General features: G+C 45.5%; 1 protein-coding gene and 1 pseudogene across 1 annotated transcript; one reads left to right on the top strand and one right to left on the bottom strand.

Annotated features, from left to right (window-relative positions):
* LOC119041291 (ZAR1-like protein) overlaps window positions 1–21507 on the bottom strand; it is a 74242-nt pseudogene that overhangs the window by 26174 nt on the left and 26561 nt on the right.
* On the top strand, window positions 5519–10569 carry GJB2 (gap junction protein beta 2). The gene is made up of 2 exons (XM_037134508.2): window positions 5519–5658; window positions 8849–10569. Exon 2 carries the CDS (start codon window positions 8868–8870, stop codon window positions 9546–9548), a length of 681 nt encoding a protein of 226 aa, XP_036990403.1. The 5' UTR covers window positions 5519–5658; window positions 8849–8867; the 3' UTR covers window positions 9549–10569.

Below are 21507 nucleotides of genomic sequence, written 5' to 3' on the forward strand. Positions count from 1 at the left end.
TTTATTTTAAAAGTCTCTATCTGGTTCTTTAAATACATAATCCACTAAGTCCTGGCTGGGTGGCCCAGTTGGTTGGAGCATTATCCCATACACCAAAAGGTCACGGGTTCAATTCCCCATCAGGGCATGTATGTAGGTTGCGGACTCAGTTCCTGGCTGGGATACGTATGGGAGACAACTAATTGTTGTTTCTCTCTCACATCAACGTCTCTCTCTCTCTCCCTTTCTCTCTCTCTAAAATCAATAAACATATCCTCAGGTGAGGATTTTTAAAAAATGGTTATCTATGACTCTTTAGCATACTAGACATCAAAGCATTTTTATATATGTATATATACATACATGTATGTATATATTAGACAAATAATTTTTATTAAGACCTAATCAAATGTTGCTATTGCTTCTCATGCACCCCAAGAACCCCACATCCTCAGATCAGAGAGGAGCACTGGGGAATGGAAGTCTAATAGAAGAAGGGCCTTCTCTGGCATGAACTAAAGTTCTTAAGCAGCCCAACTACCAATAAATCCCACCAGCTTGGAGTATCTGGGATCACTGGGCTGTGAATACAAAAAAGGCAGAACAGAGCAAGGGGCTGTTCTTAGAGCCTGGATGTCTGTCCTCTCAGTAATAGCACCATTTCACCTGAGGCCACTGTGATATGTCTGTTGCCCTGAGAATGAAATACAACAGTGGCTTTCTGAGGGAGAAAGCCACCTCTTGTGAGGGAGATCTAAGAAAAAAAAAGTATATTTTACATGGGTTCACTGCACAATTGAGAATGGAAGCATAAACACAAAACAAACATTTCATATAGCACAATTTAACTCTTACTAGGAGCATGTTTTCTGACATTTTCTATTTTATTATATTTCACTTAATTTGGGGGAAAATGGATAGAAATTTATGTTCTAGCCTACTAGTGAGGTTGGGACAAGCAACACTAGTAGGAAAAGATGATCCATTTTTATTCCACTCTCCTCCCAGAATGTGCATTTTACAAAAACAAGTCTGCCCAGTGCCATCTACTGTACCCTTTGGGTATTGCAAGTGCCTTTTAAAATATCCTGGCAGATATTTTTTTTTTTTTAAGGATAAAATTAAATCAGAAAATTCTCCACACCAACATGTGGTTCCCCGCCCCTGAAAGTAGAAACAGCTATGAAACAGTTTAAGAAGTTTAGATGAACAGTTAACACAGGAACCCAGTTCTAAATTCTAAGACCAAAGACTCACATCCAAGTGACAAATTTAAATTTAGGACATTCTAGACTAGCATGTGATGAAAACCTACTGTAGTCTATCAAATCCTCTAACCAGGGAATCATTGATCTAGAGTCTCTTGTCAAACCTATGTTTTTTTTTTTTACTAAAGCAACTCCTAATATAGGTGTTTAGTTTTTCTCTTATTCCAAAAGCTTTTTACTCTGTAACACAAACTAAAATATAGAAATCTATTTTGTTATTTGAAAAAGATACAAAGTTTCCATTTTGGCAGGCCACTATAGCTTATGGAATTTAATTTTTATATTGAATGGAAGTGAAAGTTCCCTACCCATTTGCCTAGGGAGTTACAGTTTTGTATTCACTTCTGGATGAAATGTGCTTTTGACACAAACACATTTGGATAAACTGTGATTTTTTTCAGAGTCTGCTTAAATATTCATAAAGGAGCATATGTTCATCCTGTAAAGCCAAGGACACAGGCTTAATTTACCCATGGCTTACAACTGAGACGTGCCTAGCCACCCAAACTTCCCCCAAATATTTTGTGTGTGATACAAGACTAGAATGCAGAAAATGGAAAGGCTTGCAACACTTTCAATAGCAACTCAAAAGGTGGAATTTTTATGAGATGCCTTTAATTTGAAAGTGAAGGAACAATTAAATCGTTGAACTCTGTTTTTTTTACTCTATGAACATAACAATTGTTTTTTTACCCCCTCTAAGTGATTTGACACTAACAATTTTCAGGGTCCATAAGTGAGAATATGGGTCAATGGTGCAGAGAGAAGTAAAAGTGAAATGCTGTTTTCCTATAATAAGTATCACAAAAATTAAAGAGGATGACACTTCTTTATTAATCATGTGTAAGTTGTTATTAATACTCAGAGATGCCAGGGATTCATTCCATCCTCAGTTTCCTACTGCTATTTTGAGGAGAGCTAATATTCTGATCAATTATTAATAGTAATAGTTCAACAGGCAAAGTGAAGAAAGTGGATATAGACCAATAGCTAATGTTAATAATTAACAGCTAAGAGAGATTCAAAGGAGCTCACTTGCTTTAAAACTGCCAAGTGTTAGAACAGGGCCTCCAATTCTCTCATGAGTCTCTTCTTGTCTTGAGACATTTTCTGCTCTCATATACATAAGATTTGTGAATCAGAAATGTAACTTAGACATTTTTTATGTACATGCAGAGTACACTTCTTGGGGGAATGCAAAAGCCTGTCTTATTAGGCAGCTGGTAAGCAGCCTTTCATTAAAATATGTTAAGACATAAGATTTGTCTCCCACTGACTTCTTGAACCATGGCAGCTTCTTTCTTTCAGGTTTATTTATAAAACAGTTGTCAAATTAAAATGTCAAATAGCTTTAACCATTAGCATTTCGCCTTGTCGACTGACCACTCACTTTTAAACACCTGGGTTTACCTACTTGCTACTACACATGTACATGAAAATATTAGTTATATGTACCTCTGAGACTCTGAAGTGACAAGGTGTGATAGGTAGGTACCCACATAAAGCCAAGTTAATAACTGTAAGTTGTTCAGCACCTACCGTTAGTGAGACTGAGGTGTGCCCATCAGGCAGCTGGTAGCCCAGGCAACTCTGGAGCCGCTGGAAGGAGCGCAGGGCAGGGGCTGGTACGTTAAAAGGGGAAGACGGGTGAAAACAGGGCAACACAATTAAGGCTTTTTCTCAATGCTGACACTTAATAAAGTAATGCTTTTAACCAAAATAGTGCAGCAGTATGATTGTGCTCTTCACAAAATATATACAAGATTTATAAAAATATTAATGTGTGCCCTGGCTGGGTATTTCAGTTCTTTGGAGCACTGTCCCATACGTCAAAAGGTTGCAGGTTCAATTCCCAGTCGGGGCACAGACCTAGATTCCATCCCCCAGTGAGGCAGTTACAGGAGGCAGCCAATGGATGTTCCTCTCACACTGATATTTCTCTGTCTCTTTCTCTCCCTTTCTAAGATCAACAAACATATCCTCGGGTGAGGAGATATATATGTGTGTGTGTATGTATGTGCATATGTTTACATATATATCACAGCATATATTTGGATATAGATAAAGATATAGATATAGATACTGTCATCCTTGTAATTGTGTGCGTGTCTAAGTTTATTTGTAGATAACTTCAAATTTCCAAGCTTGAGACCCTTTTTTCTATCTTACCTTTCCTTCTTCTCCTCTATTCTTCAGGACACACACACACACACACACACACACACACACACACACACGTATATATGAGATTTCCTGCCCAGAAGAATCCTGTTTAGGAAGGAAACACCAGTACAGAAAAACAACAGAAACACACACAACAGAGTAAAACCAGGTGCTGAACTGTAGAGCTACATATCTAAACACAGAGTGGCTAGGACACACAATTAGCCAACAACACATACTAATTATGCAAATCAGGGGAATAAGTCAGGGAAAAAGAAGAAAGGGCAGTTGAACAGCACCGTGTAATCACGGTAAAGACACTAAAACCTAAGGTGAGATTTGTCAATGGAGAAAGTGAGTCAACTTACAATCTGCAAGACATCTTCAGCAACTAGCTTCCCATATGGCCTGGACACTCCCTTCACTCTAACCCACCAGGACCGTAGCAGACTCCTGAACAGCCATATTTCAGATGACTAAATAAAGGGAGGGCCCCACAGCCAACCCACACCATCTCTCACAGCGCCCAGAGGTGCGCCCAGGCCAGAGTGCCTTCTCCCCACCTGGCTTATCCCTGCCCTCTCTAACCACATGAATCAGCGTCTGTCTCAGATGGGCAGAGCAGGGCTGGGCAGCTGTGGGGCTTTGTTTCTTCAGGAACAGACAAGCCCGTAAAGACTAAGACTTAGACCTGGAAGGTGGGGTGCTGACTGCTGGACGAGGCTCCTGTGCTCCAGTACAAGACCAACTCAAGTTGGCCCGTGGTGATGAGAGCCAGTTTTACAAGGAAAAGGCAAAACCCTCATTCTCCTGGGGGCAACGATGGGCCAGATCTGCCTTGTCTGGATGAATCATCCTCATCTTTGGTTAACACAGAAGGGGACCCAAGTGAAGGTCAGCGTAAGAGCAAACCGCCTCCCTGCAGGCACAGGGCACTACTGAAGCCACGAGTGATGTCCCCAAGGTGGCCTGCTCTTGCAATTTCAGTTCTTCATCCTCTTGCTTTGTGAATACTCACTCTCTGTCACGTGTGTCTCAACACGTTAAAATACCCAACCAGAAGCCCTGGCACTGAGCCCCCTTTAGTGGGGCGTGTGCAGGGGCAGGAGGGTCGTAGGCTTCATTCGTTCACTCTTTCCTTTCCTAATAACCTGGGCCTCCCCAAACCCAGACTGAGCTACCTACTTGCAACTTCTCAACTGTGAAAGGACAAAGCGGGCAGGGCGTGGAGGGCAGAAGTGCGAGTCCAGGGCCCTTGGGCAAAGCCAGGCTCGCCCCCAACTTGCCTGCCTCCAACCCCCAACCTGGATGTATTGTTGAAAGTGACCGAAACAATGGGGAGTTCAAAGAGGTGGACGTTGAGCTCACCAGTGAGGTTTTAGGGGGAAAGAAACAGAGAGCTGGCCAGCTCTGGCGGGGCCGCCTCCTCGCCCCCCTTTGTCTCCAGATTCCCGGGAGGGACTCCGCCACCCTCGCCCCGCCAACTGCGCAGGGAGCCGGACAGATCCTCAGTGGCCTGCACTTAAATCTTTTTTTTTTTTTGCAAGTCTTGAGTTTATTTTGTTAAATTTATCCCTAAGTATTTTATTACGCTATTGTAAATACAGTGACCAGAGGGAAGAGGGAAGGGAATTTAAGGGGGAAAAGAGGGGAGGGATTTGGAGGAACAAGTAGGAAGGACACAGGGACTGAACTTAAATCTTCACACCGTTGGGAATTCCTGTTGCTCCAGTAATTTTATTTTTTTTTAATTAAAGCTGAACTCTAACTGCAGTGATAGTGGGCACTGAAAGAAGCCCTGGAGAGACAACAGTAACGGCAGCAACTATCCTTTGACCCCGCCCCCCAAACCTGGAGCCCACAGGCCCCGAGGAGGGTCTGGGACGGGGAGCAGGGGGGGCGGCCTGGGACCCCGGGGGTCCTGGGAGCTCCGAGGCCTCAGGAGGCTCTCGGGGGAGGCGGGAATCCGCGCGACCTCTGGAAACAGGAGGCCGGCGCGTCCAGCCCGAGCGCTGGGGGCCCCGGCAGCGAGGAGCCGCCCCCTCCGGGATTCTCTGCGGAGCTTGGGGAGGAGGCGGGGTGTGCGGCGCGGTTAAAAGGCGCCGCTGGAGCCTCAGGTGCCGCAGAGCACAGGTGTCCGGCTCTCCACCGAGCGCAGGCGTCCGAGGAGGAGCGCGGAGGCGGCCAGGCCGGACCACCCGGGCCCGCGAGCGCTCCCGCAGCCACCGGAGCCCACCTTCCCCGGCAGGTGAGCCCGCGCCATCGGCGCCCAGGGCGAGGCTGTCGCCCGACTCTCTGCGTCTTGGGACACCGGGAGTTGTGGCATCCGGCGGGGGGAGGGGACACAGCACGGAGAGGGGACCCGAGACGGCAGGAGCTGCGTGAACGAGGGAAAGGGGAGAGGAGGACCGGGTGAGGAGCGAGGGCCCGGGACGTCGGGCACTGGGACGTCGGGGCAAGGTCCCCGGTACTGGCGTCTGAGACCTGGGGGGGAGGGGACCTGGCACTGCCCGGCTGTGGGAACATGGATCGGGTCCCCAGAGTGGACCCCACGCGCACTGAGGCCCCCCGCACAGCCCCTGTCCCGAGCAGTCGCGACAGCGGACCTCCGGGGACAGTCAGGTGTCCAGGGAGAACTGTGGAGAGTGAATGTCCCGCCGACCGAAATTGGAGCCGGGACTTTTTACAGGGAGGGGACCTGGTGACATCAGTGCAGTGACCGATAGGGACCCACCCTCCGGGGAGGAGGGGGCCTGGGTCAGGCAGCCCACATCACAGTTGGCAATTGATGATCGTAGATTACGTTCGTCAGCGACAGTTTAATCTGTCACCACCAGTAGGTGTTTAATGGGCCAAAGGCTCTGACTGGAAAGAAAGCTGGTTCCCTTTGCTAAGCAGAAGCCCTGCCTGATGGAAGTAACCTTTTCGAGCCAGGACCACCCACCCTGGGAGCAGGGCAGCGTAGCCTAAACCTCGCTTCTTTTTTTCTTCAGCGATTGGAGAACTTTTGTTTCCAGGTGGAGTTTTCCAGCTGGAAGGTCGCACATGACTGAGAAGCGCTCACTAGGGCGGTTGCATAAGCCCTTCTGCTCCTGGAGGACGGGACGTGAGCCTGATCAGTGTGTGGCCCTCCAGCATTCTGACAGTTGAACACGTATGACCATTTACTTGGGACTCTGTCTCATATGTTAGGCGACAGCCATTTCCCTGCTTGACCTTTGAGTCCTTTAAAAACTCAGGTACTAATTGTCACAATTAGACACCCGTGAGAGGCCTGGGGTGCTCTGTGGAGGCAGTTGGCCAAGGTCTGCCAGGGAAAAAGAAGGGGTTGAGAAGTTAAGGGTAAGAATCGATTTTGCCTTTTCTGAAACCTGTGCCTCCCCCAAAGAACAGAACTTGCCTCTGCCAGAGCTCCAAACAATGGCAGGCTGGTGTGGGCCAGGGCGGGACAGCAGCTCCCCACTGGTTTCATCCTGCTGTGTTAGTCAATCTTGACCTGTTACCCTGTCCCACTTGTGGGTTAAGTTTTAATTTGCTCCTTTTCCCGAAAGGATCTACAAACGTAGTTGCCGCCACAACAATATAGGACCACTGTAGTTTTCTTGGCTGATGGTGGTTGGATTGGTTTATAAAAGTGTGAGGTCCATGTTTTGTACTTTGGAAGAGGACAAAGGCATGAACCTTCCTAATTATCCCCCAATTTTTAGCCACATGTACCATGGGCAGCTTATTTCTGTGTCCCGTTCTCACTTAGTGCCCTTGAAGAACTAAACTGTAATTCCATAAAATAATGTGGTCAGACGGTGAATTGTGGGCCTGCTGTCAGGCATGACTAGACTGTGGAACATTCAGCAGGATGCCCCGGGAGTCTGTTCAAAGGGTCAGGGCTGAGCCACTGTTTTTTCCAGTGATGTTTGTCTTTTTCAAGCTAAGTAAAGCTAAATGTTTCTGAAGTACCTTTCAAGTTTACACAACTTTGGTGTCCATGACTGGCCACGGTGACACTGAATGGCATCAGCCAGACCTTGGTGTTCCCACCTGAGATGATGTTCAGTGATGAGTCTGCTTAGTCCATGGGGGGAGGGGGAAACAGGACCCAGTTGCTCAAAATGAGGAGAGCATTGTGCTTTTAAGTAAGAGAAGATGGGTTCACTGCCAGCATAGAGGAGATGGAAAACAGACTGCTCATCAGGATTGTGGGGAAGTGGAATCTTGTCTCGAAGAGGGGCTGATTGAGAAGATGGGACATAACTATGAAGGACTGGAGACAGTTCGTATCCTGTCTCCTGAGATGAAGAGAAGGCTGCTGGCTCATGGCAGATAGATCCACAGCAAGATGTACCTTAACCCAAGTGAGCTTTAATCCTGAGCTTCAGTATTCAACACAGTGATATCACCTTCTGCAGTGTCATTGGGAATCACTGAGTTAAAATTTCTGTCATTTTTTCATAATGTGCCTCCTTAGAAACACTTAAACCATAGCCCACAATAAAAATGTGCAGCGGCAACACTGTATTAAAACAGATAGCCATCAGTTCAGCATGACAGTGGGGACCACCAGTCCATATATAAAACATTCACAAAAATCTGTGAATACAGTGGCTTTTCTCTACAGATGGAAAGTTTACAACTTGTTCCTTTTAGTGTAGAAAAAGGGAGTGAGGCCCTTTGTGAAATTTTAACATGCAGTGTCTCAAATGTCAACTTTAATGTTGGTAACATTTCACAGCTACATCCCAAGTCCATAACGGTTCATTGAAATAGTTTCAGAAAAATGGTTCTGCAGGGAGGCATGGCCTGCTGGACCTTACAGCAAGGTGGCCAGGCTAGTCTCAGTCAGTACAGCTAAAAAGCAAGTGCAGCTTTAACGACTGAATGCCACTTGTCCAGGTGCCAGGGAGTGTCTGCAGGGGTCGATTAGCACTAATTATGCCTTTAAGTTAGGAGCACTTTTGTTTGTGGCACTGCCCCCCCCAACCAATTTTTATTATGAGCTAAAGATTTGGGCTCTGGCTGTGTAGCTCGGTTGGAACTTGGTCCCCTGCACCAAAAGGTTGCAGATTCAATCCCAGGTCAGGGCACGCATAGGAGGCAACTAATTGATGTTTCTTCCTCATATTGATGGGTTTTTTTTCTCTCTCTCAAATCAATAACATATCCTTGGGTGAGGATTTTTAAAAAAAGGACTGGGTGAATTTCTCAAGGGAATAAGCTACTCTTTATTGGGAAAACATAGTTCAAGTGGTTTGGCAACTATCCTTTTACCCCTATGACAAACTAAGTTGGTTTGGTTTTCACCTTTTGGGTGAGGCATCATAAGAGTTGGTGTTTGTTCAGGAAGAGATTTAAGGGTGCTTACTTGCCTAAGACCCAGAGAAGTTTCTCAGATTCTGTCCTGATGAGTCACTCCTCTACTGTGTTCATTTTGTCTCTTCCAGTGCGAACAACCCAGAGAGGATGGATTGGAGCACTTTGCAGACTATTCTGGGGGGTGTCAATAAACACTCCACCAGCATTGGAAAAATCTGGCTCACCGTCCTCTTCATTTTTCGCATCATGATCCTGGTAGTAGCTGCAAAGGAAGTGTGGGGAGATGAGCAGGCTGACTTTATCTGCAACACTCTGCAGCCTGGGTGCAAAAATGTGTGCTATGATCACTACTTCCCTATCTCTCACATCCGGCTCTGGGCCCTTCAGCTGATCTTTGTGTCCACACCAGCTCTCTTGGTGGCCATGCATGTGGCCTATCGCAGACATGAGAAGAAAAGGAAGTTCATTAAGGGAGAGATAAAGAGTGAATTTAAAGACATCGAAGAGATCAAAAGCCAGAAGGTCCGAATTGAAGGGTCGTTATGGTGGACCTATACCAGCAGCATCTTCTTCCGGGTTGTCTTCGAAGCTGTCTTCATGTATGTCTTCTACATCATGTATGATGGGTTCTCCATGCAGCGTCTGGTGAAATGTAATGCCTGGCCTTGTCCCAATACAGTGGACTGCTTTGTTTCCAGGCCCACAGAAAAGACTGTCTTCACAGTGTTCATGATTGCAGTGTCTGGAATTTGCATACTGTTAAATGTCACTGAATTGTGTTATTTGCTAATCAGATATTTTTCTGGAAAGTCAAAAAAACCAGTTTAACACATTACCCAGCTACTAGGTAAAAGATGGAAGGAAAAGGATGAGGCAACCTGTTCTTAGTTGTCAAGGCCAAGTCACCATTATCTCCCCAGGGTCAAGATTTTCATATTAAACACAACCATTTGAAATTCCTGTAGCTCTCAGGTGAAACTCTAAATGCTTCTGATGGCACTCTTCTCTTTTAAAGCTAAAAAACAAATGCTTGATCCTATGCCAAAATTGATTTTTACTCAAATTAGTTCCAATAAAACGCTGTGCTGGTAGGGTTATTGGTGCAAAGTAATTTCACATTTTGAAGAAAGGGAAATTACTTTGGCAAAGGATATTGCCCTTTGTTTCTATTTCTTTGAGGAAAGGAGAGAAATGCTGGGTCCTAAAGAGGACTCTGAGAAAGGTTGGCTGTTCCCCTGAGGGACGTTCCTTTTGCCATTTCCACCTGAATTAAAGGTAAGCCTAGAGAATCTTGGTTCTTTTATTCACTTTGGGAATTCTCGTAACCATGGACAAGGTTACCTAATACTTCAAACTCCATCAAACTTTTTGTTAAATGAACACTGGGAAATATGTTCTTTCGATCTATAAGACATTCTGAAAGCCATTGTATATTACTACTATTTCAAAGGCTCAGATAGTGATATGTAAATGCTGTGTAATTAGGTACTGTCATTGAGTTGAAAATGTGGGCTCTTGGTTTTGAAGAATTTTTAGGGCCACTACATTAACTGTGCTGTGTAGTCCACAAAAGCATTGCGGCCTCTCATGGGAAGCCAACTGGACATTCTCAGTGCGGGCTTGACAGCCAATGGCCTCATTTCACAACTTTGGATGTAATTTTGCAGGAGAAATACAGATAATGTATCAGCAGCTGCCACCGACTACAGGCTGGCTCCAGACCCCCTGTCTCCCTGCCAATGCGTGCCTTCTCCACGACTGGTAAAGGGTGGAACACCAACTGGAAGAAGTTGCTTGGGACTATTTTGTTGCCACGTATGAAACAAAATGGGTGGTAGTTACTATTTTTTTAAAGAACAGATGGAAAGACTGAACTCTAAATTCTAGTGATTAAAAAATAAGTTTCATGTGCTTCAAACGTTTGCTTTCCTCTTCAGCTTCTTATTTTTAAGTGAAAATAGAAGTAATAGACTTTAAAAAAATAGACACTGGTTTAGATAAATATTAAGTAGTTCCACAGGATCCATTGAATCTTAATATCATTATCATAATGTTTGACATGGTTTTCAAAAAATGGCACTCAGCATTCTTTAATAAGGGTAAACACTTTCCTTTTGCCAAGAATAGCATTGTAAAAAAACATTTTGTAATAGTAAACAACAGCTTTAATTACATGCTTGTAACTAAAATAATTTTGTAACGTTTCAAATGTCATTCAAAATATTAAAATATAAATTCATGTAATAATTATTTTAAATGTATTACAGTTTTTAATAGAAGACCAAGTTTTAATGTCATCTATAGCCAATTTTATATAAGGAGTTTAATATTTTAAGCATCATAACACCAAAGAGATAAGTTCCCAGGATATCTGTTCACCATCCTTGATTCTTCTACCCAGTTACAGGTAAGTTTCTGTTACCAGGGAGGGAGGAAAAAAAGATTTGTGCTGAACCCCATGCTGACCCCAACAGGTTTTTGACAAACACACGCACAGTGTGTTGCGCAAATGGGGTTTGTAGCTTGGAAGATGCTGGGCTGGGTTCATATGACCAATGTTGCTCCTAGAATCATGAAAATTGACAGTTTAAAGTGATCTTCATGGTGAAGGTTGGCTAAGACATGAGAAAAATCCTACAAGGTATCTTTTCTGTAGAATTGTCTTCGGGATTGTCTTTCTGTGTATTTGTATGTAATCGAAGTGGGTCTTAGAAACTACTTTTTATTCCTTGGTGCCTGCTCCCATGGGAAATAAACCGGGTGGGTCAGCTGTCCCCATGTGGGTGTCCCACAGGCACCTTCCCTGAGACAGCAGCACCAGCCCTGTCCCGGGTACAAGGCCTTCAAGGCATTTTATACATCGATAATTACGAACACTTTTATGGAAAATCACACGCTTTTTAAATGAATGTAAAAGGACCCAAACCAGCCAACTTTCATCCATGTGATAGAAGAGTGGTAAGAACTAGTTCCTGCCTTTCAACATACTCTGCACACGGCCTGTTAAAAGCAGCATGTGGTTTGTAAGTGGGTATGTTCACTCTTACAAGCGATGAAGATTATGACTCTCAAGGTCCTAAAGGACTGAGTCAAATAATTACAGATGGCTTCTGACCACTTTTAAGGATGTAAAGAGAGATCTGGCCACAGACCTAAAAATTAGAGCTTGAACTCTGAAAATGGTAATCCTGAATACATATTTCAAATCATTAATTTAAAATGAAAAGGCTCTCTCGCTTGTTTTTAAAGATTCTCCTGAAGGGTTGTGTGGGGTCAGCCGTGTCGAGCCCAGGGCCCCAAGCAGACTCACCCTCCATGCCTCTAGCGCTGGCTGCGTACTGCAAGTTTAGGACTTGGGGAAGGCCCCACTGCTACTTCTGTCTTGTACAGGAGTATTAATAAACTAGGAATCGTGGCCTCAAACAACTCTTCTGTTCATGTGCTACTGTCCAAATGTGGATCACAATTGTTATGAGTGGATCAGGGGCTACTCAGGAGGACAAATGAATTCTCCAGCCTGGACTTGTGTTGCATTGCCAGTATTTGCTATCACTGACCTACCAGTCAATGCAGAGCAGCAGGCAACATGCAAAGGGGTCTGCAGTAGGTAGACAGCAACTCCTTCATTTCTCCAGACTTCAATTTCTATACTGAATACATCCCAAGGCTAATGCAGTCAGATAAGATACTTTATGCAAAAACCCTCTACCCAGCAAATTGCTAAGTGAGAAATGATTGTCATCTATTTTCCATTTGATAGATCCCAAGCTGGAAAGATAATGGATGGCGTTTTACATAGGAATGACTCAAGCAAAACTTGATAAACTGGGAGCTTGAAAAAAATGCGCACTTATACCAAGCCTGAAATAAGTACAATATGGGGGAACAGAGACTAGCTACACAGATGGGAGAGGAATGGCTGAGCACCCATGTAACAGCACAAAAATCTCCGGTGATGACAGCTATGTCACCCTGCAATTACAGAAAAACCAACAGTGTACTACAGAAAGCTTTGGTTCACCTAATTCAGGTCTCCAAATACCTTCCATTCATGGCATCAAATGCTTTTTCCTGCAACCCTCTAGATAGGACGACTCCTGGCATGGACCAGGGAGGTGAGCTCGGGCACAGAATGTCATGCTCAAAGGCCAATTGCAGATGTTCCCATCACACAAAGCATGTAGATTGAACTTCTAGAATTCCCCTAGTGCACTTTGTTCCTGCTGCTTGTAGCCAGCACCATAGAGAGTCCCCATCTTCTCACCGCTGATGGAGCTAAGGAGGTTGCCCCAATCATGAGATGCTGTTCACTCCATTCCTGTACAGCTCTAATTACTCATTTACTCAGCCAATGTCTACTGAGTGCCAGCCACTATTAGGCACCAGGACTGTGACAAAGCAAAATCTTTGTCTTCATGTTGAAGGAGGTAGACTATACCTGCATCCCTGAAGGTTATATATACCACAGATGTGCAATTGAGAAAAACCAGCAGAAGACTAGAACTTGCCAGGGGCAATGAAAATTGCTATTTAGTACTGGGTGCTCAAGGAGGGCCTCTCTGCCGAGGGACCTGAAGGAAACAGAGGAGTAGGACAGTGTCTTAGGGAAAGTTGTCCAGTGAGAGAGAAGGGTTGGACACCAGAATCAAGGAGACAGCAAGAGGGATGAAGTCAAAGGGGCAGGCAGTACAGATGGAATCATGATAGCTGTGTTGCAATGTCCAGCACCTGTTGTGCTTTCTGGGGGACTGGAGTACCTCTATTTTCCACTGAGAAGCTTGAACTGAGAAAAGATTCTACTTCTGACACAGCATTAGTATTAATGTGGTCTGAGCTTGAGTTAGTTTTTTGTTATCCTCATCACCTTTCCTCATTTTCAATTAAAAGGCCACCAATGTGAGTATGTAATAATAGAATTGATATAGAAACACATTTGCACTAAAGTAAATACAGAAGCATATAAAGTCAACAGTGGGAGTCCCATTCCTCAGCCCTGCTCTGAAGTGTCAGCACGAACGTCCTGGTGTGTATCCTTCCAGTCCTTTCTGTGCCATCACAGGTACTCACACACATGCACACTCACACAGAACCATGATGGTTTGCATCCTCACATATTTTCCTCTGGTGTTTCCCATTTAGTCATATGCCTTGGAGATCTTTCCAGTCAGTGTGGATAGCTCTGACTTGCTCTTTTTAACAGATGTACATGTAACCATCTCCTCGTTAGTGAGCAGCTGCATCGTCTCCGGTTTTCACCGAGTGATCACCCTGCCTGTCTCTCCATTAAGCCAGACTTTTTCCCTTTGTCCTGCACGTCCCATGACATTTTCCAACCTAATTCAGGGCTTTACATTTCCCTGTTGAATTTCACTGGGCTCATCCCTCTGGCCCACCCAGATCTTTCTGTGCCCCATATCCAGTCCATTAGCAATTCCTTCCCACTTTACGTTGCCTGTCAGTTTAAATAGCCTGCCTCCTATACAGTCACTGAAGTTAATAAAAACGCTGACGATGGAACATCAGCAAGGATTGCCTTGGAGCACCCTGCATTTGCCAACATGGTATGAGTTGGGGTTTTGAGGTTAAATGCAGTTAACTGCAACTAGTTCCCAAGTTTTCATCACAAGCCCAGAGTCCAGACCAGAACCCACAATGATGTTGAGCCACTGGCTGCTGCCACCTGCTGTCATGAAGGGTCACTGCAGGGCGCTGCCTCCTTCCAGGTCCCTGGGGCTCCCTCAGGATGGCAGGGCCCAGCCAGCACCAACCTCCTTAGGACCTCCTGCACCTGCACAGACACAGCCCCTCTCTGGAAATCCTCACCGTTTCCATTGCTCTGGAGCTTGTATTTCCAATTTGTAGCCGTCTAGCCATTGTTGCTTTATTATGGTAAACACGAAAATGAAAAACAAAAACACACATAAACCTACACTACTTCCTCTCATAAGTGGTATGTGAGCAATATCAGCAAACTCCTACAATCCCATGGCTATAGTGAGTGGCTTGTCACAAGGTTCTTAGGTAGGTTTCTCCTCTGGTTTAAGTCTGTCACCTGGATTTTGGAATCTCGCCACCTAGACCAGCAAACACCACAGTACAATGATTTCTTAGTCATTACTCACCGGTAGGGGGATTACTTAGTTTAAAAAGTATTTTAAATCATCATCTCATTATTAACACAACAACTCTTTAAAGAGTCAGTGTTACTTGGGTTTGCTTCTGCTGTTGGGGGTGAGTGGGAACCACCTAACGTACTCCATTCAAATTTTTCAGGCTCCTTATTTATTGTGTACCTACTTTTCCGGACCAAAAATATAGGTTTAGGGCAATTTAAAATCACAATAACTCAAGAAAGCATGACTTTTCCCATTTTCCCTACTTTTTGGTCATAATGGTTAAAGGTGGAAACAACCCAAACGTCCATTGATGGATGAAGGAATAAACAAAATATGGTCTCTATTTACAATGGAACATTCAGCCTTAAAAAGGTAAGGAAATCATGTCATGTGTTACAACACAGATGAGACTTGAGGACATTTTACTCAGTGAAATAAGCCAGTCACAAAAGGACTGAAACTGTAGGATTCTACTTATATGAGGCAACCAGAGCAGTCAGATTCATAGAGACAGAAAGTAGATGGTGGGTACTGGGGACTGGGAGGGGCAGGGGATGGACAATCAGTGTTCAATGGCTACAGTTTCAGTTTGGGGGAAACAAAAAGTTCTGGAGATGGATACAATGTGAATGTACATGGAAATGTACATTTAAAATTAGTTAACATGATAAACTTAAGGTTACATATATTTTACCATAATTTTTAGAGTGAAAAAAAAGATCTCTTTTCTCAACATGAAAGATGCTGACTGATCACAAATATGTTAAAAGTGTTCTGAACTCAAAGCACACATCAAACACTGTTAATGTTTCCATCCTCTTTTATTACAGCTATAATGCACCACAATAACTCCCTGGGCCTATATATATTGGCCATAAACAGTAAACTAATTGGGCAGGTCTGAGCACACAGCTGTCTTTCCCTGCCCCATGAAAGAGTCATGTTCAAGTCTGGTCAAGTTTAGGAAAGAAGTATTAGAAAATCACTTTGCCTCGAATCTGGTGGCACACTAGAAGTAATCTTTTCTAATCTCAAAAATATTTAGACTGTTTTCTGTAGCCCATATCAGATAGGAAAGAGGAAGAAAAAGGCACACAGTTCTCTGTGTAGCCCCAAACCATGATATCCCCTGTACCTTACCCTAAACCCACTTAGTGTAACCTTGGAACACCCAATTGACAAGCCCCAGATGTGAACAGGGACTCTGGGGCCAGGATGAAGGCCAGATCTTCCTGGCACACAAGACCCATTTGAAGGCAGGAAGATGGTGACAGCTGGCAGTCAGTTGCTAGGTATATGGAAGCACTTCTCAGCTGAGTGAGGCCCGAGGGTCCGAGGGTCCGGAGGAGTTTAGCTCTTCTTTTGAACAGTAGGGACTCAGGGACAGGGACACAGTTTCCCACAGGAGCCGCTCTCCCAGGGCTCCCTTTACTGAGTGCTGTGGCTCCCTCCTTCTCTGCTGTTCCCTCTCTCCCCCTTCTCCTTCAAATCCCCTTCTTCCCCTGGGCAGGACACCTGCCTTGCTGCCAGCTCTCAGGTTTGCAGAGAAGGTTCAGAATTTCCTGAGCTGACTTCACATGGCACAAACTATTCACTGTGGAATGAACAGTAAATCATTGGCTACTTTAGTTTCTTTCATGAGAATTAAGATTCTCAAGATAAAAGATCCCAAAGCATGTTTTTCTTAAAAACAAAAGCAAAAACATGAAAAACTACTCAGACCTATTTTCAGAGAAGCAGAGTTCTGCCTCCAAAATTTGGGGTGGCAGCCTCTGAGCCCTCTTAGAATTGATAGTGTGCTCCAACCAGAGGGTGTAGTTAAAGCCTGGGATGGATAAAAGGATACACAGATCTTCTGTCATTGGCTATGTCATTAGCTGTGTCATTAACAATGCCACTGCCCAGACTGGTATTGCCCTTTGGGAAAACTACAGAGGTTATTACCAAGCTGCAATTTAAAAATATGTCATTAATATGAATACTCGTATCTACTCTTTGAAAGCTTCTTCACAACTTCTACCTGGCATCTTTACCTCTGAGAACTCATATAAGTCTTACACAACACTTTGAGTTTGTTGGAATTATTTAAGGTTCACAGATAAAGAAATTAAGTTCAGAAACATCAACAGAGTTGCCTCACAGTTATTCTTGTCATTATACAACTTATAATAATAACCAACGTTGCATAACTTTGTAAGTATCCAGGCTAATTTAAAAAGATATCAGTATGACACAGTGCTTGGCAGAGTAGCTGGCACAGAGGTGGCCTCAGTAGATTCTGTTGTCCCTTCTCCAGGCACATCCTGTCATCTCTACAAGGCTATTAAAACAGGAGTGATCTTCCCTAAGTCACAGATGAGCAAACTAGGCTTAAAAGACCCAGAAGCCTCCATCAAAGTGATACAGCTAACAAGTAGCCACATCAGGGTTTGAAAGACCTCAGCTTTTTGTGAGGTTGAAAGCCATAATTTGATTTGAATATATGCCCAAGAGAGCTTTCATGTAACAGGTTAATTATTTTAAACTTCCCTAGTATTTCAACAACTGGCACTCACATAGGTACACTGTCTATTTTTTAAAATGTTGTAGGACCAGTGACTTTAACTAGAACTTGTTTGAGAGGGAAATATTTTCCAAAAACCTCCCCGTTGCAGGGTCAAGACGTGTTTGAATATGAAATGCTTATGCCAAGACAAATAGAAGGAAGATGATCTACCAGGGCAGGGAGGGGCCCTGTGTTGTGAGCTCTGTGAAAGGGGGGCTGAGCTGTGCTTCTTAAATCCCCCTGGCATCTGGGGTGCGCCCTCACTTTCCATCTCAGGCTGGTGATTCACCACGTGGATGGGAGGCCTGAATTAATGGAGATGCTGGGTGTTGGAGGAAGTGGCAGTGACTCAGCAGCGTTTTTCCTTCGTTGAGTCAGTCCCAACACAGCCAAGACCGGATGGGCTGGTAAAAGGGAGTGGGTCCTCGTCCTCAACCACCAGCGAAGAAGCAGACCAGTTCTCAGTGAGGAAGGAATGACAGATTGCTGCCTTGAACTTGACATAGGAGTGATGGGGGATGCTAAGGTGATGGTGCCCAGACCCTGGGCAGACGGCAGGCATAAGATGCTCCAATCCCTGCGGACAGAGATCAGCCTCTAGGCCCTGACCTCCAGGGCTGGACAAGACAACCAGGCTCCAGGCCTTGCGGATCCAGGTCAGAAAGCAGCCAGGCTAGATGCCATGAGGAGCTCTCTGGAAACCCGGACCTCTTGTCAACTACATTTTGGTTCTGGTCTCAGGAGGCAGCAGAGCAGCCCCGGGCCCATGTCCTAGCAGTTGGAGAATGGAAGATGCAGGCATCTTCAACCCTAAATTCTGGAAAGATTTGTTCTTACTTCCTTCCCATTTGCTTGCTCAACCCCATCCTGGGCAGTAACAGGTGCCAGTTCTCCATGAAATGCCTCAGACAGGTGAGGAAGACAAGGGTGCTGCCGGGGAAAGCTTACATTCAGATAAAACCTGAGACAGCAATTCTCACACAGCAGAAGACAGTCCAGGTGGGCCTTGCCACTGTACTCATGCTCCTGCCAGGGTGCTCCTGCCTGAGTAGGACCTCAAGGTGCTCCTTGCTCCTCCCTCCCTCGGTCCTTTCCCCGCTATTGCTCCCCTCCTGTCCTCTCCTTCATCCCCTCCTTTCCATGAGGGGACAGATCTCACTCACCCATGAGTTTGGGAGATGGTATTGGCCCACAAGGCTGAGTGCCCTCTGGTCCCCCCAGTGTGGCTCTGGCCTGCCCTGTGCTGGGGGGTCCATTGACTGGTCAGGCTGCACCTCTGCGGGCGAGGCCAGCAGGCAGTGAGCAGGCAGCTAATCCATCAGTTTGGGAAAGGGCCGTCAAAACCACTTTATCCTGCCTCTATGAAGCTAACATATGGTTTCCATCTGCCCGTCCTGTGTCTTCTCATTTTGTTCTGAACTTGGGAGGTGGTCCCCACAGAGCCCTAGTAAAGACCTATGATTAAGTGCAAGTTTGTGAAAGCCCAGTGTCTGTTGGATCTGTGTCCACAGAACAAAGGCAGGTGGTTCACTCTACCTCAGGTAGCTGGGGTGAAGACATTCCAACAAAGCCTGGGCACAGCCTGGCTGAGGAGAAATAGAACCTCACTAGGCAGAGGTGGGACAGTGAGGCATGCTGGACCAGAGTGACAGCGTGAGCTGAGGGTGACTCTCCCAGTGTGCCATGTGAGTGCCTTCTGGAACTTGGTGCCAGACAGACCCTCTTCACGGATCATGGGTCCTCCCTTCATGGGGACCAGACACCCCCCACAACTAAGACTTCCCTCAAAGATCCTCTTACTTCCCACACCCTTGCCTAGAACCAGGGCCAACACTCTCTAGCTGAAGTCTACAGCCACCCTCTTCTGTCACCCACTGTGGCCAGGAAGGACCCCCTTGGTTTTCCTCATTGTCTTAATTCACCCAAGCTCATGTCCCATCATTTCTGGAAGATTCTGAGTGTTCCTGTCCTGCTGACCCTGACCATCACCTCAGGAGCATCAAATGTGGCTGGATGATCTCCCCAATGTCACAGAGAGTAGATGTCTCATGACCTCTGCCTGCCCTCATGGGTCATAGTCACAGTACAGAGTGTTTGCTCTGCTGCTGCCCAGAGATTCCTCTCTGTTTAGCACTTGCTCTGTTCAAGGGGATTCCTGGCCAAAGAGTCATGGAGACACACACTGCATTCTTTCAATCTTCAAAGCAAAGAACAGGTCAGTTTTCCAAGTCATTGTGAGAAGCCGAGCTTCTAAGACAAAGAATCAAGCTCAGAGCTTTTCAGGAATCTCCTTTCATTTCCTAAGTCAGATATGCAGCACCTGGGAGAGTCAAGTTCAGAGAGACAGAAGGTGTCATGGTGGCCACCAGGGGCTGGGGAAGTGGGAGTCGGGGGGTGACCCTCCTGATTTCTCAGCCCTTTAATGGTCACCCTCTCAGAGAGCCCCAGAGCCACCTCCACAACCCACTCTGGAGGCTGGTCAGTAAGGGTCGGTCCAAGCCAAGTGCTAGGGACACTGTCAGGTCAGTGGTGTGTGACCTTCTCTGGCTCATTCCTGACAGTACAGTCACTCTGTCACCATTTCCACCTTTGGGGTTGAGATAGGGGAGCATCCTTCAATCTCTCATGGAAACAGTCCACCTATGAGGTTTGTGGCTCTTGTCAGCACCTGAAAGAAAGTATGGGGCCTACTCCATCCCTTGTGATCACTTACACAGGGTCCCCTGGGAATGCAACAGCCTACTCTGGGCCATGTCAGTTTTTCCCAACAGCATTCCTCCTTGGGCACCGACCTCAAATGCTGATGTCCCCACAGGGCCCAGAACTCTCAGTCTATGTGACTTCACTGCTGCCACTCACTTGCATCTCCTCACCTACCTTGGAGTCTCTCAGCCTCTTTACCTGTGCCCTTCTCAGCTCCACCCTTTCCCACCAAGACCTCATGGCCAGTTCTTCAGTCCCTGGCCTCACTGGCCTTCAGAAACACCTCACACATGATCTCCAGTGCTGGTTAGCTCACCCTGGGTTCTCTCTTCATTTGCTCCTGCCAGGGAAAAGTGCCCATCTTTGCATGTCACTTGCAGTCCAAACTGGGACTGCCAGTCTGTTCTGTTATTTAAGGCCTTGCACATCTGGTCCAAGTCCACAATGACAAATTCGCCTTTTATTCCTTCCCTAGTGAAATACTCCATGCAAGCCCAAATGGTCTCTTCCTGGACCTATGCACACATCCCATTATCTTTTTAAAAATTGTGATAAGACTTCCACCAAGATGGAGGCGTAGGTGGAAACACTATTTCTTCTTGCACAACCAAGTTTAAAAACAACAAAGTTTTAAAACAAAAAATTCAGCCAAATCACAGAAAATTGAACTATACAAAATATACAAAAGTCCAACAGCAACGGAACCATTCAGCCAGATTGGTAAGAGGGGTGGAGCCAGCAGTAGAGCAGGTTGGGCAAAAAGGATCCCACAGCCCGGGTGCACAGGCAGCCGAGGGTGGATCCCAGCTGTGGGGTAGCAACAGGCAGACCCAGTGAAGGTGCAAGGCAGCAGGCTGACCATGGTCACACATTCACACGCAGATAAACCAGCGAAGGAGCGAGCAGTGAGACAGACCGCGCAGGCCCCAGCAGTGGGAAGCAGCAGAGGGGATCGCTACTGCTCCCTCTCTGACCCCACCCCTACATATAGCATCACAAACCAGGGACCTCAATGGCCATGCCCTGGTGAACACCTAAGGTTCCCCTTCTCATACGTAACAGGCTCCAACAGACCAAAACATGGCTCAAGAAGAACTCAAACCCCCCGTAGCCAATAACTCTAAGCAACCAAGAAATTACCAACCTATCAGATGCAGAGTTCAAAACACTGGTGATCAGGATGCTCAAAGAACTGGTTGATTTTAGTCACAAATTAGAGGAACAAATGGAGGCTAAACTAATTAATGAAATGAAGGGAAATGCACAGGAAACCAATAGTGATGGAAAGGAAACTGGGACTCAAATCAAGGGAGTGGACCAGAGGAAGAAAAAATGACCAAACAAAAAAATATGAAGAAACAAGAATTCAAAAAATGAGGAGAAGGTTAGGAACCTCCAGGACATCTTTAAATGCTCCAACATC

Source organism: Artibeus jamaicensis, unplaced genomic scaffold (assembly GCF_021234435.1).
Source record: "Artibeus jamaicensis isolate MK-2021 breed Jamaican fruit bat unplaced genomic scaffold, CSHL_Jam_final contig_2002, whole genome shotgun sequence".
Lineage (NCBI taxonomy): Eukaryota > Metazoa > Chordata > Mammalia > Chiroptera > Phyllostomidae > Artibeus > Artibeus jamaicensis.

Excerpts from the sequence above, each read along its gene's own strand:
- GJB2 (XM_037134508.2), top strand. The coding sequence starts at position 8,868 with ATGGATTGGAGCACTTTGCAGACTATTCTGGGGGGTGTCAATAAACAC.